The 16970-nt window shown below is 52.9% G+C and overlaps 3 protein-coding genes across 3 annotated transcripts; 1 reads left to right on the top strand and 2 right to left on the bottom strand.

Annotated features, from left to right (window-relative positions):
- Window positions 1–2254: 2254 nt before the first annotated feature.
- J4E78_003001 (uncharacterized protein) lies at window positions 2255–4489 on the bottom strand (the record flags this gene model as incomplete). The annotated part of the gene is made up of 3 exons (XM_049363644.1): window positions 2255–2953; window positions 3159–4305; window positions 4485–4489. 3 exons carry the CDS (start codon window positions 4487–4489, stop codon window positions 2255–2257), a joined length of 1851 nt encoding a protein of 616 aa, XP_049224309.1.
- Window positions 4490–5428: 939 nt separating this feature from the next.
- J4E78_003000 (uncharacterized protein) lies at window positions 5429–6400 on the top strand (the record flags this gene model as incomplete). Its single annotated transcript, XM_049363643.1, has 3 exons — window positions 5429–5437; window positions 5734–6267; window positions 6323–6400. 3 exons carry the CDS (start codon window positions 5429–5431, stop codon window positions 6398–6400), a joined length of 621 nt encoding a protein of 206 aa, XP_049224308.1.
- Window positions 6401–13855: 7455 nt separating this feature from the next.
- J4E78_002999 (uncharacterized protein) lies at window positions 13856–15098 on the bottom strand (the record flags this gene model as incomplete). Its single annotated transcript, XM_049363642.1, has 3 exons — window positions 13856–14509; window positions 14561–14970; window positions 15035–15098. 3 exons carry the CDS (start codon window positions 15096–15098, stop codon window positions 13856–13858), a joined length of 1128 nt encoding a protein of 375 aa, XP_049224307.1.
- Between the last annotated feature and the right edge of the window lie 1872 nt (window positions 15099–16970).

Genomic DNA, 16970 nt, shown 5'->3' with positions numbered 1-16970 from the left:
GCGACAAGTGTGCCAGACATTCGTTCCTGGAAACAGCGTATTCTAAGAGAACACGAGCAAATACGAGCCTCGGACTGGCGCATTAGCGTCAACATCGGAGAGAAGAACCCGCGTCGGATCAGCAACGATCAATGTGACGCCGCTGCACTCATCGTGGCGGCTTAGCTACTAAAAAGTTTCTGATTAGGTGACGCGTTGGGAAGGGGTCAGTCAGGTCAGTTTTCGGAGTTTTCCAGTGCTGGAGATGCTTGCGGCGTTGCGCAGCCCTCGCGGAAGGTGTTCACGCTAGCAGCAATGACATCCATGGATGCCACTAGCGGTTGCCGTCTCTTTTAATACGCGCTCCTCGCTCAGAATACGCATTCTGGCGTCTCAACATCTTCATCAGCAACACCAATATGCAGCAAGATTCGCCACTCACGGAAGCTACGTCAACTTCAAGAGGAGGGTCTCTTCTGAATTCACGGGAAACCTCTCCATACGAGCAAAATGGGAAAGCTACGGCAAGAACATCAAAGATAACGAGGAAGTCTCATCGTAAGTCGCGGGCTGGATGTGTTCATTGCAAGACGCGTCGCATCAAGGTACGTACCTAGATAGTATTTGAGTATCTCGAAGACATTTGCGATGCCTCTTAAACAAGGCTCTGGGCTTAATTTCTTGTATACAGCATGCCGAGCTCTCCTGAAGGACAAAGTTTACGCTCAACGTGCTAATGCAATACCTAGTGCGATGAAGCTAAACCATTCTGTACCAATTGCAAACGGCGGCAGGTCCGCTGCGAGTACCCAGCAACGTCTATTATCGTTCCGGAAGTTACTGGCCTACGACAACCCGGCGGCCTTCCACTTTCTGAGATTGAACTCACGTATCACTGGACAACGACTACATGCCACTCGCTATCAGCATGGCCTGCCGGTGCTGCACGTGTACAATCGTCCACAGAAGAAATCGCATTCAAAAACGAGCATGTGCTACACCTCGTCTTCGCATTCACGGCTCTCCATCTCGCTACATGCCGACCAGACCGCAAGGACTCCTACATCGCTACTTCAAACCATCACTACGAATGCGCCCTAGCACTCGTCACTCCAGAAATAGCCAAACTCAACCCCTCCAACTGCGACGCGGTTCTTCAATCTGTCCAATTGATCTGCTTTGTCAGTTGGGCGAGAGGACCACAGGCTGGTGAATACCTTGCTTTCGGTAAGCACGGTAGATCGGAGTGGCTGGTCATGTTCCGTGGAATCCGCACGACGCTCAGTGCCTTTGAGATCGACAACTTCGCGAAGACACATGCGCCAGCAGTGCGTAACAAAAGTCGGCTTTTACCAGTAACAGACGGGCCATTCGAGTTCGAAAGGCATCTTCAGGAGTTAGAAGAGCACATCGGCATCGCGTCTGAGCCTTCTGATCGCGACGACAATGTGCTCAGCGTGAACGTCCTCCAGGAGATGTATTCAAACCGCTACGGTGGTAAGGACGGTGAATACCACGTGGCGTTTGGATGGCTCTACCGAATGAGCGATGACTTCCTCGATCGCCTACAACAATGCGATCCGCTGCCACTCATCGTCTACGCGCACTTTGTCGTTCTGATGCACGACATGGAAAGATTTTGGTATATGAGAGGCTGGACACATCATGTTATGAGTGGAATCTTCGAAGCTCTGCCCACGGAGCATAAGCCGTGGATACGCTGGCCGATGACCTGTGTCGGGTGGATAGCACCTTAATGCATCTACTATCTGTTTGTGGTAGGCTCAATTGACTTCTAAGAAGCATCACGTGTACGTTCAATCGATGTGTATGTTTTGGATTGTTTTTCTGAAATTTGGGGCTGCTTTCCACCACCAAGCATCGTGTTCATCTCTGAAGCGTCACATCGTGTTCAGACCCAAGACAGTCATACCAAGGCAGTCATGACACCCGCGGTTGAGCATGCTTGTTTCCCCTAGTGCGGCCGTGATGAAGGTTCAATCACCCAATTCCTACTCATCGCAATCGGCCAGCGCGTGTTGTTGCCCTAAGATCAAGCGAAGCGACCGTGAGCCTCCGTTCGGTCTGACCTACGGTCATCCGCACGAGAGTCGCGTCCGCCAGCGCCGGAAGGACGATAGGGAAGACTTGTATGCATAGCGACACGAGTATCTTCATACCGACCCATACCGCCCAAGTGGTACGACCTATGAACGGGATCTAAAGATGAGTGTAGAAAGTCAGTATTTGTCTCACGTGGATTCGTACAGGAGTATTACTGACAAGGTACATAATCGCCAGTCGGAAGATCGTAGGTGATCGCTAGCTGGGGTTGCCAGAGAAAGGCTACTGCCTCTGAAAGGGTGAACATGACCGGCGCATAGGAGCGTTGGGCGTTTATGACGTCAATGGCCGCCTCCTTCCTCTGCCTCTTCCTCTCCTGTTTCTTTTGTTGGCGCTGGGCAAGGACATCTGCAGATAGTGGGGGCCTTACAGGAAGGGCCCATCGTTCTTCGCCTTCTCTGGTTTCAGTACCCTGTCCGCCGCTGGATTGACCTAGAGAGCGCTCGCCAAGTTTTCCGGTCATCTTGTTCTGTAGAGCGTACTTTGAGTGGCGCTGCTCTTCGGCCTGATCCTGGAGTGCTTTTGACCTGGACGAATATGCGGGGAACACATCGTCGAGCTCGTCGCTCAGCGTCAAGTCTATGACTTTGGATGTCTGACTGGGGAAGGACTTGGCTCGGGAGCTTTCGATGGGTGCCTTGGCCTTTGGCTGCGTTCGCATATATCGCACATCGTCTGCCGCAGTAGTGTCATCGGCCTCCTCTTTTGCTTGCGCTGCCATGGCGCTCGGTCCCCTCTGTCGCTTGGTATGACGCTGCGGCTGAGACTGCGACAATTCGGGATCCGCTCGCGCACGTTTTTTGGTTCTCGTCATGGTGAAGTGAGATGCGGCACTGCTGTGGGTCGGAAACTAGAGTGTGTAGTATGGAATAAGCCCGCGCATGCAGACTGTTCAGACAAAGAGGTCGCAGTCGCAGTGGGTTGCGCTGGTTCTGCAAGTTGTAGGTCGCCCACATGAGGTGAGTCCCAAAATTGCCGCTTGGACCACCAACAAACGCTCGTAGAAGGCGCAACCACGTGGTAGCAGCTATTGTACGGCTATTGTGTGATCAAACCCGACCTTGTCTACCAGTCTTGGCATTGAAGTCCTGGAGTGCTTGCTTGAAACCAGGCCAGGCGTCTCTGACGAGGGGATTGCCCTCTAGCGTTCGTAGGTAGTTTTCAGGTACGTCATGGAGTCGCTTTCCGAGGTGAATGCCTTTGTGGAATCTCCATGTGTCTGATGCCGAAAGAGCGTTCGATCGAGACCCTTGTGCGTTCCGTGTGGGAGGCTGTCGTGGCTGCGATAGCTGAGCTTGTGTCTGTTGGGTTTGAGGGTTGTCTGGCTGAAGACGTGCCTGCCCCGGCCTGTGGTACTCGAATGCCTCCAAAAGGCCCGCATGTCTTCTGTCCCTGTATTTGTATAACTGACCGCCGATCATTTTGATGTAGTTTTCGTTCACATCGGTGAATCGCTTGCCCTTGTGCATACCGAACGTGAAGACGTAGTCGCGTGCCGGATTGTACTCCGGTGTTGTCGGTCCATCTGTGGACTCTTCGCTTGTGTCGCTGCTGATGCTGATGACGCTCGATCGGCGAGATGCTGTGGATGGTGCGAGGGAGATGTATGCGGCCGAATCGGCAGAGGTGTCCTCCTGGTAGAGACCGTAGCGCACTCGCGTGGTTGAGGTACTGAGTGGGTAATCGCGCAGATAGAGCTGCCTGTATACTGCGACCGCGGCTGCCTCCGTAAACATTATATCCGCTAGTGGTTGTCTTCCCCGACCGGTCGTGGGCAGTGGCGCCTGCACGTTGATCTCGATATCCTCGGCCTCATACATGTCGTCGTCGAGCAAGTCGTCGCCGAATTGGTCTGAGTCGGAACTGTCGCCGTCCATGTCGAGATCAAAGTCGTCGTTGCGTGAGGACCTGTAGAGGGCTTCGAAGTTGTTGCCACCAGAGGAGAGAGGTATGAAGTCTTGGCCCGATTCGTTCCTGCCATTCTTCTGCGCAAAACGTCCGCCACGTCCGCCTCCTCGCCCACCCCGTCCGGCGCCACCACGGCCTCCTCCTCCACCTCCTCCGCGGCCTCCACCACGCCCGCCACGTGCTCCGCCGCGCTCGCTGCGTCGAGCGTTGTGTATCGCCTTTTGCCGTGCTTTGTGTCGTATAGGGGGCGGTCCGGTTGGCTTGGACCCTCTTGATTTCCGATTCGCAGCCGCACTGGCGCGCCGTTGCTGGCAGGGGCGCGACATTGCGACGGCGAAGGTTGGCTGTGAGTTGGTTGAGAAGGATGACGGATTCCAACTTGTGTGCTCAACGTCAGACTTCGAGACGCTCGGCCCCACGACTACCGATTCGGCATCCCGAAATTGCCCTTTCTCCCCCTGCGCACGTCCAACACCATGGACCCTGACTTTGTTGCGCACTTGGGCGCATATTTACTGGCCTCAAAGACTTTGTGCTTGGTAGAAAAAGACATTTGAATATGGGACGGACGCTGCACTCAACACTCGCTAATACCTAAATCCTTGCTCAACACTGCGAAAAGAGGCCATGCGAACCCAAATCTCCTTGCTTTATCTCGAAAGCCGTATTGCATAGATCTCACCAGCGGCATTCAATGGCTGCCGCCTGGATGATCACAAAAGCTTCGAATTGGCAAACGTAATGATATTGATTCTTTTGAAGCGGCGCAGCGACTCGTTTGCATCAGCCGTAGGTATCTTTGCCAGCCTTCTTTCGCTAATCTCCAGGGCGCTCACCAGGGCGCTCACCAGGGCTTTCAGCACGCGGAAGCCAAGCCGATACATCCACGCGCGCACAATGTTGGCTTTACTGAGCTCCGAGGTGATGTAGCCGTGGATACGCAGATGCTTTCTTGCGCAGTGGCATTGGACCGAGAAGGCAACCACGTTGCAGTCTCTTGAAGAACGAGAGATCTTCGTTGTGGATTGGGAACATCAGAGACTTGAAACAGCAAAGTCAAGAGCTCAAGCCAGCATACAATGACGTATCTTCGTCTTTCTCTGTTATCATCTCGAAGATGCGCATGCCTCGAGGATGGTAAGGCCATCTCTACGATGATCATGACTTCATTGCGCCGCTCCCAATTTCCTGGGCCCCTCGACCCTCGAGCACCACCGCCCATCTCACGCAACGTTGTCCAGCGCAATAACCCGCGCCGCCCTCATGAATACACATTCTTTGCAGACCCCCACATTCCTTGCGGCTCTACGATGCACCTCATTGCACAGGGTGGATGCTTGCCGCTGACGTTGCCGCCAGAGCACTCTATTTGAGCACCGTGCCGCAACCCCGCACATCAGCCTTGCACAACCGCCGCATGGCCCGAGTACTCAAGCGGGATCGCCACACCAATATAGTAGCGATGAACAGATAGACAGGGTGAAGGGCGGGTAGTCCGGCGTAGGTACTCTGAAACGAAATCTCTCTATGCTTTAATAAGGTACAAGAGTACCTGCTTGTCAGCGCGTCCTGTACCTGCATTCACTCTCCCTTGCATCTTTCAGCTGGTCTTGGATCCGGTTATCCGCTCGTCTTTGCCTTACTTGACTGACTGCGTCATCAAATCTACTTCCTCTTCTCATCGAAAAAATACCCAACACTACCAAAAGCATTCGCAAGCAGGTCTTCAAGATGCACACCAACACCTTCGCCATCCTCTCTTCGGTTCTCTTCCTCACGCCTTCACTATGCGCAGCGCGCGTCCTCCCTCCTCAGCCCCCGCGCATTCTCCCTCGCGGTGACGCACAGTCATTGCTGTCATCGTCCGCTACATCTCTGGTCGACAAATGCACCTTCACCCTCTTCCACAAGCAACTCATGACCGCTGCCCGACCAGCTTCGACAAGCGATGGCAAGATCAACTACGTCCAAGTCGACAGCTTGGAAGACCACATGAACGGAATCACTATCGATCTCGCTTCTTCGAGACCCCGGACGGAGCGCAACTCGTATGTGAAAGTCTCCGCGACGCAGATCTTCGAGATCGATGGACTGGTGGATGACACCAAGTTGACTATCTACGGCTCCGATGGAGAAGATGCGCTGGTCTTTGAGTACGATGGGCTGAAATGGGCGACCGAGGGCGGGAGCAAGAAGTTGCACCCCGAAGCGTGGTGTAACACCGGTTCCTGGGCGGAGAGTGGGAATGGAAGCAGGGTATGTCATTCCTCTGGGTTTATACGAGAATCTTATTGCTAATACTCATCTGCAGCAACGATCAATGGAGTGCGCTTTCCCTTGCGCCAAGATCGAGGACGACGAAGAGGATGAGAGGGAAGAGCTGCGGTAGATCACTTTGATCCAACGTATGGCTCTAGGTCGGCATTCGATAAGCTGCTTATCTGATCAGAGCAAGAGTCTCTGGAATTTCTTTTGTGATCACTTCGATTCTCCAACACTTGATACCCATCCAAAAAGAATGATAGTCACATCCAACGTGAAAGCTGTAAAGACCATTGAAACTGAATTCGTTCCATTTTCAAACTACAATAGTCTAAAATGATCGGTCTGATTGAGGGATGCTAGCGTAACAAACTCCTGAAAAGCGGAAGATGTCTGCACTATAACTGAAAGCCAAGTCCTTACTATCATCCTCTTCACTACCTATTCCCAAACGTCCAAGCATCTCTAGTCACACCAAACCACTCCATCTCCTCATCTGCCTTCTTTCCACACTGACAAAATCCCCCTTCCCTGCTTTCTTCCTCCTCAACCGGCATCATCATCCTCTTCTCCAACCACCTCGCCAACCCCTCATCATCACACCCCGTCACCTTCGCAACACCCACACCCCTAACTCCAGTAAACAGCTTCAAGACCGAATTGTCCGCCCCATCAAACATACTCTGCCAAACCTTTACCTGGAGAAACTCCGCACCAGAGAATGCAGCCGTAGCTTGACTGCTGGTAAACCGGGGATCGGTGTCCAGACGTAGCTCAAGCTGCCAGCGTGTGATTTTCGCGATGATCGTTGGAGACAAGATTGGCTTCTCGGGCAAGACCAGATGTGGTAGGGCGGTTAGGAGAGAGCGGTGGGCGTGGAAGACGTGTGTTGTGTATAAGAGATCCTGGGCTTCTTCGTTGATCTTGCGACATGTGCGGAGGATGGCTGGGTAGACCATTGGAGATCTAGATGGCGTGGAGTATGTAGCGAGATCTTTGTGGTGCGGTGTGTTCGCACAGAGGAGCTCTTCGTAGATTTGGTTTCGAAGTTCTGCCGGTAGACGGAAGAGGATTGAGGTTTGCTGTGGGTTGGTTGCGCCCCTTTCCATTGTGGTTATTTCTGGTGCCATTGAGGCAAAATACTGCGCTTGTACTGATTCGTGCGTGACTGGGACGGACGAGAATAGCGAGGTGGTATTCGGCGTGCTTGCAGGGAAAGGCCATGCATCATCGGTCGCATGCGTTCTGGGCATGTTGAAATGTGCTGCGAAGTAGTATGCTGTTGCCATTGTCGATGATTTTGCCCCTTTGTTTGTCTAGCCTGGCAATGAATTGGAGATGGTCGATCGATAGCAGTGATGAACCGTCGTCGTTGATGTATTTCGAGGTTGACCACTCGCAATTTGCAGCCCTGGTGGGTCAAATCGTTTGGTTACCAGTCGATATATATTCCTTCAAGATTCTATGACGGTATGATGTTCGTTGCTGGTATCTTGGTTTGTCTTTGTTCCGATCGGGTGATGCTGACTCGGGGAGTTGTCGCTGACGGAGGTCCGACAGTCGATGATGATAAGCTTAGAACTATGTTATACAACACTGTCGGTTTGATCCGAATCTTATACAAAGCAGTTCGTACGTGATATTGATCTCAGTCACCTTATCGTCAGTATCGTCGTCTGCTCGCGGTCACGTTAACATTCCAAGCCTCGGTCCGAAAAGGGCAAGATCGTCTGCGAGTAGCGTGAAAGTCGCGCCACATACATCGGGTATCACCCCACCGCCATTTGTTGACCTGAGATCATTATAATTGTCTCTATGGCTGTTACACACATCGCACGATGGATTTCCTAACGCAATTGCCCAATGCCTCCATATATACAGAGTACGGGTATCGCACAGGCAGAGCGCAAAGTTGAGTCGGCGCTTCGGTCTTGCCCAGGTGGGAACAACGCGTTGGCATGCTAACCCCGCCCGCGGGGGATTACCGCCGCAGCAGGCGTCACGTGGAGGCACTAACCGCCGCCGTGATTACTAAAAGTGTCGTATCCTCATCACCCATCACTCCTTTACTCCAAAACTGGCATCGACCAACACAGTGAAAACAATGAAAAGTTAGCATGTTGAGCTCAGGCACCTATCTCTACACGCGGTTGGCATTGCAATTGTTGAGAACGGTGTTACATTGACGATACAGACATATTATTCTAGTAGAGCCGGCCTTCTCCCTAAACGACTCGGACGATCCACAAGGACCATACGCTCCACTCTCAGTCCATCACGCTCAGGCCGCCGTCTCCCATTATGATCCACACATCTCCACCATGCCTCCAACAGCATTGTTATTTGGCGCCAAGTACGGTTGTTCCGCCAGAGACGCCTTACTGGCATGGCTCGCGGAACTGAACGGTGAAGCCGCCAACGCTGGACCATTTGCCGCCAGCGTTGCAGGCTGCGCCATCCTTGTTACGCTTCTTATCCACGCAGACAACCTGGCAGTCTTCCGCAGCACCAAAGTTGTTCTGTAAAGGAGCGAGGCCGCAATTAGCTCACTTTTCATATCCAAGAACTTTGAGAGACTTACGACACTGGCGCAGCAGTGCGAGCCATCCTGAAAGAGACATTGGCAGATGTGGGAAGCTTGAGCTCCGAACACGATCGTGAAGAAGACCGCGGCGACGGAGAGAAGGCGGACCATGATGACGAATTGAGAAGAGAGGGTAAGTTGAAGTAGAGTTGGGTGTTGAAGTAGTGAGGGAAGTATTGCTGGTCGCTGTGATATCCTCACTGCAGAGGCGAAATCACCTGCCTTTTTAACATGTTCTCCTGTATCTATCACATTATCCTGAAGGCGAAGCATTTCGTTAGTATCGTGATAGCAACATGGGTAAAGCGGATTGATTAGTCTGTTTTCGGACCTTCTCGTGTATCTCTTTCGGACCTTTTACTACCTGCTCAACCAGGTACCAATCTCGGCTTCCTTCCCCAACTGTTCTTTACACACCGCAAATTGTAACTAATCGAGAGGATCTAAAGCCTCATCGGTACACCTCTCGACGATACTTCGGTGGCCATTAACAGTGGCCCAAGCACTGGACCTCTTAGCTTAGCGGAGCTTGTCTTTCTAAGCCAAGATAGGACTTGGTCTTCAACACGTGGTTAAGATATACGAGGTGTACTTGCGCTTCATAGGTAAGTACCGTGTTCATCGCATAGCTTGGTCTATCAGAACACCCCTGAGGTCGTATTTTGTTCGGCCCTCAAAGTAGCAGGGAAACAATGGCGATAATTGTCACTCTCGATTCCACCGCAGTCACCTGTGAGAGAGCCCGAGGCATTCGTCCGGAAGCCAACAAGACAGCGCGTATCTCTAGACCCTAGACATCGTGAAGTATATATAGCACATAGGCCCGCCCTCTTCGTTCACCTACTCCACTTCGTACCAACCTATCTCCATCTTCTTCCAGACCAACGTCAAGATGGTCCGCCTCTCCGCCGTCTTCGGCCTCCTCCTTACCATGGCCGTTGGTACCCAGGCTTCTATCTACTGCCAGTGCTTGTACCAGGACGGCTCCCATTGCTGTGTCGCTGTACGTGCCTCGAACTCCTTAGGGAGAGAGACACGGGACTGACCAAAATTTTAGGATAACAATGGCGGCTGCACCAGATCTTGCTTGAACGTCGCGCCGCTGTTTGAGGACGACAAGCCCTGCAATGCTGGAGGAAAACACTCCGACGTGAGCTTCTTCACCGCCCAGGGCCGCCATGCATGCAACGACTAGGTTGGTCATGAAACATTCAAGGGCGTAAGAGGGAGGTAGGATAAGGGACGATCAAGACAACAACTTGGAAAACGTATAGCGAGCTCGGAGATGACCGGCTTTGGTGGTGCTGGATGACATCCATATAAACCATATCCTCATAATTCCATTGTCTTCTTGTTCTTAGGATGAAGGGGTTCTTCGCACTGGCTTTGCAGCTTTTAGTTCTTATCTAACATTCGTCTCCCATTACTTCTTGTCTTGCTGACCGTTGCTATCATACTTCGCGTAATATACATGCATCGTAAGTCGTTTAAGTGCCATATATGACAACTAGTATGTCCAGATCCAAATCTGCAGCTGGAATGAAATCTAACTCTTTCTTCCATAAATTATCAGGCCCCTCATCTGCACATCACTTGTCATCATACAGCCATGCCCGCTATGCCAACTCCAACAGCTGCAGCAAGGCCCTTGGCCCAGCCTACTCCTTGTGTAGGTGCAGCGTTCACCACGATCGTCCGCGTCACTCCTGTCTTACCAGTGAGCGTACCCATACCGATCGATCCTGACCCTGGAAGTGGGGCGTTCGTCTGAAGAGGCTTGAAATCCAGCGATATAGTGTATGGCCACCAAGTGGAATATGTCCCTCCGATCCATGTCTCGGCCCACACCACGGTGTAGAAGGGTACGTTGCTGAATGGTTTCGCCAATCGCGTAACATCTGCACCTGCAGTTCCGGCAACATTGATGGGTGGAGCTGCCGGCGCGATGGCATTGACAGGAGGCGCAAGAGCTGGTGGTGGTATAGGATTGACGACAGGATCAACAGCGGGAACAGGTATAGCTACAGGCGCAGGTAATGCAGGCATCGGAAGTGCAGGATCGACAGGAAGAGCTGGGGCAGGTTCTGCAGCTGGTATCGCTGTAATTATGGCTGGTGGTTGCTGAACAGGCGCAGGTGCGCCCTCGACTGGAGCAATGCCGGGTCCTTGACGAAGCCTATGCAACCGTTAGTACCCTGTCACATCACAATCCTCTAAATTGGGAAGTTACTCAATGCCGCCCACGCCAGCGATAGATGTCGCAGTAGGCGAAACCGATGTAGGGACCGAAGCTGGGCTCGCGCCTATTGTTGTTGTAGTCTCCTCTACATCTGGCAGGTACTCAGACTCAGCGAAGAGTCTACCGCTTATGATTGCCGATAAAAGAAGGACGTAGAAGTCTTGGACGCGCATCCCGTCCCGTGCCGAGAGGTGAGAGAAGGACGCTCGGCTGCTGTTGTCGAATGTGGGAATTTGAGACTGAAGCACCAAAGCCTGACCTCGAAAGCTGACAGACCGACCGGCAGATGGGATGATATCCCAGACTCGAGCTTCACGCCAGAAGAAAAATCGGTGCAGTTACTCGTGTCGAGTTTGAGACAATGTTGCGATGCCGCTTGGAATTTGATATGTATCGTACTGCACAATGGAAAACAACAGGTAAAGTCTGAACAAGCCAAAAGAGCCAAAAACCAAAAATCGAAAGCCTAGAGACGCGCGCGAGTTGCTGAAGCCAAAAAGAGCGTAGACGTGCAGAAAAGAGTGTGGTTGAAAAGCTGCAGTGTTGATACCTCGCGATAAGGATGCAAATGCAGCGACTGGACCCTGAACCAGAACAGCAGGAGCGGCTCTCCTTGCGGATAGGAAGCAACTGCCAGCATCTCTATCACGACTGCCGTTATACATTACGGGAAGGTGTAGCTCCTGCTTCATGGCCATGGTACGACTTTGGAGATGGCTCTAACTTACCCGATTGATCCCACGGCGTTATTTGACACCTAGGCATCGTTTACGCTGCGGGTCGTTGGGCATACCTGAAAGCTCATGCGACTGAAAACATACTTACGAGTCCCTATTCATGCATTATGTCCATACACCCTATCTGTGATGCAGTCCCTGAGCTACCTAGGTAGCATTTACTGTGTACTGAAGTCGTCGGTCCTGATACATCCGTTAACAGATCTCGGGATCGGCCAACTAGTTCCATGCATGCAAGTCGAGAACGCAATGTGGCTATGTAAGCCGCAATCGAAGTCGGAGGTCGTCTTGACAACACAGTCTCGCCGACCCGGTTCATCGCACCACCGGCGAACGCTAATGCAATGCCAAACAGAAACAAGCCTTTTCCCGCTCAATAGTGCATCCTGAAGAGAGCAAGATTGCCGCCATGCTGAAGCTTAGGTGGCTGCAAGAGATCTGAGCAACGCAGGGGGCGCGCAAACACAAGCTTCATGCAGGATGCAAACAGGAGGGGATCCGATGCAGCGTCTGGTAGCCGAGGAGCGAGGATAAAGGACGCGCGAGTGTAAGAAAACAAGAAGAAATCAACTGTCTCCAGAAGCTCTCCGGTAGTAGCGTCCTATCTCGATAGGTGTCACAACGAGCTCGAAATCGAGTCATCTCACGACGAAGTGTCAGAACATCTCCTCGCCACTCTCAGCTCCCAATAGACTTGCAGCCCCACTATCACGGGAGTACCTGGGCCGTCTTCAGCAACCGCCGCTCCACCAACATTAGAGTCCAAATTGCCGGTGTACAACGGCGCCGAGTTACAGGCCCATTACGTCACTGAGCTGGCACTACTACTGTGCAGCTAACCCCAAGTACCGAAACGCACCGGCAGACGCCACAGCAGAAATTTGGCGCGGGTACGGCACTAGACCGCGCGTCAGCGTGCAAGTGCAAAACAACGCTGGGGAGAGTTTAGCGGTCGCAGTGGGAGGTTTCCCGGGCCTTGTAGGTTCAGTCTATAGTCGTAGTTTGAGACTCGCGTCGAGTTGAGGTGCAGGAGGATCTTCAGGCAATTCTGGCAAGCTCGCCGGATGAGCTACATGCCGCGAACATGTTCTCTGACAACTAAGTCACGGACGCGTCCCGACAGCAGGGCAAGATTTCGATAGGCTTGCATAGCGCGTCTGATTGGCGTTGTTGGTCGAGGGCTGGTCGAGACGCGATGGAGGGTCTTCCGACGCTTCCGGAGTGAGGCTCCGTTGGTAGTAGCCCGGCCAGCTCCACTGAGCAGGATATCAGCCATCGCAACTCCGATGCTAGCTGAGTAGTTCTTGCGCGTATGCAAGGTACAGTTGTTGCAAACTGGGATCTCTGCAATTGATGAGATGCAGGGCAACACCCTTTTTCATCCTAGAGTGCGTGTCAGTAATGAGATGACACAAACGACTGCAAGGGCAAAGGTCAAATTGAATTGTTTAATTTTCTTATGGCAGTAGCTGTCATGGGCTAGGATATATCGACGCATAATGGTCTAAGATGGTATCTTCCGATTCTTTTCTCTTTCCAATGCAAAAACAGGCGACGCGATGGTATGCGGCATGGGGGTATGAGGGCCGAAAGGACGGTTGTGGAACAACAGCTTCCGGCGGAGTGCACTCCGATACAATAAGTAAAATCTCTGCCACAAAGGGCCGAGGTAGAGAAGGAGCCGCTGCTGGACCAGGGCAGAAGGCGTGGGCAAACGGGCTGACTGCGCAGAACCCCGTGCGAAGGGTATATACAAGAAGAGAAAATATAAAAGGGTAAAGACACTACAGGCGGTGCTGCGCCATGAGTATGTTGCTGAATCAAAGAAAAGTGTGAGGCGGTGCGAAGACGGGCCCGTGTAGAAGTCGAAGTGAAAAGTGCAAATCGGACTGCAGTAGTCGTATTACTCCAAGAACGCTGTAGAAGTGGTCGTATGCTCGTAAAAGTTCCCAGCCCATGGCCCCAGATATAGGGAACAAGTGGAGTGGGAGGAGGCGGTATTAACTGTCCTGATAATGTCTATTACGCCAGCGTTAAGCTGAGAAGTGTGACGAATAAGGGGACCACGATCGATAATGATTGCGCACCGAATGTGCTGGTCGCGCTACCTGTGTATGTTGTTTGACCGGGTGTCATATCGTCTCCATCTTGCGAGAAGAAGTAGGTTTTCGCTGCCTCTGGGCCCTTGCTCTGATCCGGTGGGCTCATCTGGTTAGGGATGGCGCAGACTTTGGCGGGGTCATATGTCGGGCAACGCTTCTTGTAGTCGTTCTGCGAGCGTTCGGTATCAGTCGAGTTGAAGTATGACTTCATGTACGAGATGGTCATGACGGTGTCTTGATCCGGGGGTCCAGCAGACCACGATGGGTCACCGTTGCTCCAGTGGTTCAGGAAAATGCCGCCGCTCTCCGTGGGAATGTTCTCGGTCATCTCGTGGAGGAATACACCGTCAACGTAGAAGGCGACGCGGTTAGGGGTCCAGTCGAAACGGTACTCGTGGAACAGTTCGTCCGGACGGAAAGGGAGAGCCTTGACTTCGAAGCCGTTTGTTCCTTGAGCAGCGTAGCCGTGCGTGACGGATTCCGGGCTTTGGAGAACGAGGTTTACGGCGCCTTGGGAGTTGTTGAACTGGTGAGACAGGAACTCCATGTCAATTTCTTGCGAGTTGTTGTGGTACTGTGCTTGTTAGTCAAGTTTCAGACTGAAGAAGAGGGTGTGGGATCTTACGAAGAAGAAAGCGCCGCAAGTTCCCGAGGAGTTCGACAGCTTCATGCCGACACGGAAGCTTCCAAGTAGAGAGTCGTTGCGCATTGTGACAAGCTCGGCTCCGCTAACGAGACCATCTTGATGGTCGCCGCGAACCCACAACTCTAGTCCGGCATCACCGCCATGGTCTGCATCACCCGACCAGCCCTTCTTGAACGGGTTCGTGACAATGTTTGTCAACTCCATACTCTTTCCAAAAGGTCCTCTAGCATTCGTCGAAGTAACATTGTATTCCTGCGGCTGCCAGCCAACCTCTTTCAAGTCGTCGGTCGAAGTATGTAAAAAGTCATTTTCCATGAGCTCTGTGAAGACGGCATAGTTCGAGTCGCTTGTGCTGTTAACCGAGTAGCCGCATTCGCAGGCAGCGTTGGCTGAAAGAGGTTCACCGGTCAGCACGAGTTCACATTGGGAGTCGCAGGCGAGGAGCCGACTTACAGAAGCGGGACAAAGCGAGTAATAGTAGCGACGACGTCGCGCCCCAAGTACTGCGGGACAACATGTTGAGAAGATTAGATTAGAAGCGAGTGACTGTAAAGGTGAACCCTTTGCGACGGACGGAAAAGAAAAGTAGTAAAGAGCGTGCGAGGCGGGAGTCGGGTGGTTGATGTGCAGCCGGCCAAAAGTAAAAGAGGTCGGATGGCTGATGGCAGGCAGCGCAGAGGCCGATGATGAACTGCTGGGCCCTCGTGTGCAGAAAGGCAAAGTCCGGCACGCACGCCCAAAGCAGCGCAATTACGGACGCAGGAACCACTCACGTCGCCCTTGGGGTCTGGGCACCTCCGCTATTTTCCTCAGGGATCGCCCGTTAATGCCACCGAAATAACGTGTACGAGGTAACTTTGTGGGTCGCCAGGAAGGTCCAAGTCTGGGCTAAGAGACGTAGCGCACGTCTAAGCTGCTGCTCCAGCGCGGAGTGTCAGTAGCTTTGGCGTATCGTATGCAGGAACCGCCTTTGGTCAGCTGGCTGCTATGGCTGGGACGTGGTGGCTGACTGGGAGAACTACGATGAACGCTGGAGGCGGCTGGTGAGAAGACAGGACTATCTCCGCGCGACTCCATTCGCGCCTCCTCCGTGCCCATCCGTCAACGCTGCTGTCACCCACGCTGGGAGGCGCGATAACACATGCACCATCCCTCAACCCCCTCAGATGCTCGGAGCCACAGAGTCCATCGACTGGCCAGCGTTCACCACAGCCGTCGCACTACCTCGCCCTCCTTGATTGGCCACTGCCTTGATTCTGCCCAGTCACAATCGAGATCGCACCCAGTACAATGTCTTGTGATTATATCCAGGCGAGCGCAGTCGCAATGCCCTCCTGAATGCTTTGCTACGTGCGTCGCGAAGCTCCTATTCCAGATTCCAGAGACCAGGCACCCCCACTGCGGCCGTCTTAGACGAGTAACAGCTCACGAGCGCCATGCATCCTCTGCATCCTTTCAAGTCTTTTCCGCTCTTAGTGACAGCCTCGGGGAATAGCGAGCGTATGGCAGGCCACAGAAAACGCCCCTGCCGCGCCGTTGCTGTGCACGCCTGATTACAGGGTAACGCAATGCCTGCGAGTGCAGCAAGAAATTACCCATCGCTATCAAGCGAGGAGCAGGGTGTACGACGCTCTGGCCGCATCGATGATTACAATCTCAACCTTCTGCTTGATGAGGTGCCATGACGATGCGTGTGCTCAACATGTTCATAACGAAAAGTTGGTCGCATTCATAGACGAGAAGATGTGCATCTGATTTTGTTTATTGCTGATCACCCGAAGTGATAGGCGCCAAAGCAATGCAGCACCCCTATTCCCCATTCCGGCAGACCTCGGATCCCACAACCCACAACACCAAGGCTCAGCAACATCAGCAACCCGCCCAAGCTCTTGTCATCCTCTTCGCACAATCCCAAGTCCTGGCAAGACAGCACATTGTCCACCTCGGCATTATGTCATAAGCCTTGATGGCTGCACACTGCACCGTGCGCCCGCGTCTTCTGACAGGCCAGAAACACAAAAGCTGGGGTATGCTACCACAACGGCTGTCGTTCTTTTGGCCACTTTCCCTTGTCAGTAATCTCCCTCAGATTTGATGTGAGGATGATCCTCGTCCGGCGTCACTCGGCAACGACCGCATTGGGTCATATCTAAGACGGCACGCTCCTGCCGAGCTCTCATGGCGACTGCGCATGCCATGGAAGGATGGAAGTCTGGGGCAATTATTCCATGAGGCCGTCGCTGGGCGCCTCGGTGATCGTTGCGGGGGTGAGGTTACTGTAGCGCCTGCCTCACCTCCGATGTGTGTACCTAGTACCATGTTGCGCTGACCATTGCAGTGGGTGCGCATTAGGAAGCAGCGTTCCTAGCTCTGGATCAGTCACGATGCT

This window comes from Alternaria triticimaculans (assembly GCF_023758025.1).
Source record: "Alternaria triticimaculans strain BMP 0046 chromosome Unknown scaffold_3, whole genome shotgun sequence".
In the NCBI taxonomy this organism is placed as follows: Eukaryota; Fungi; Ascomycota; class Dothideomycetes; order Pleosporales; family Pleosporaceae; genus Alternaria; species Alternaria triticimaculans.
The sequence above is the reverse complement of the archived record's forward strand: the minus strand, read 5'-3'. Positions and strand labels throughout refer to the sequence as shown.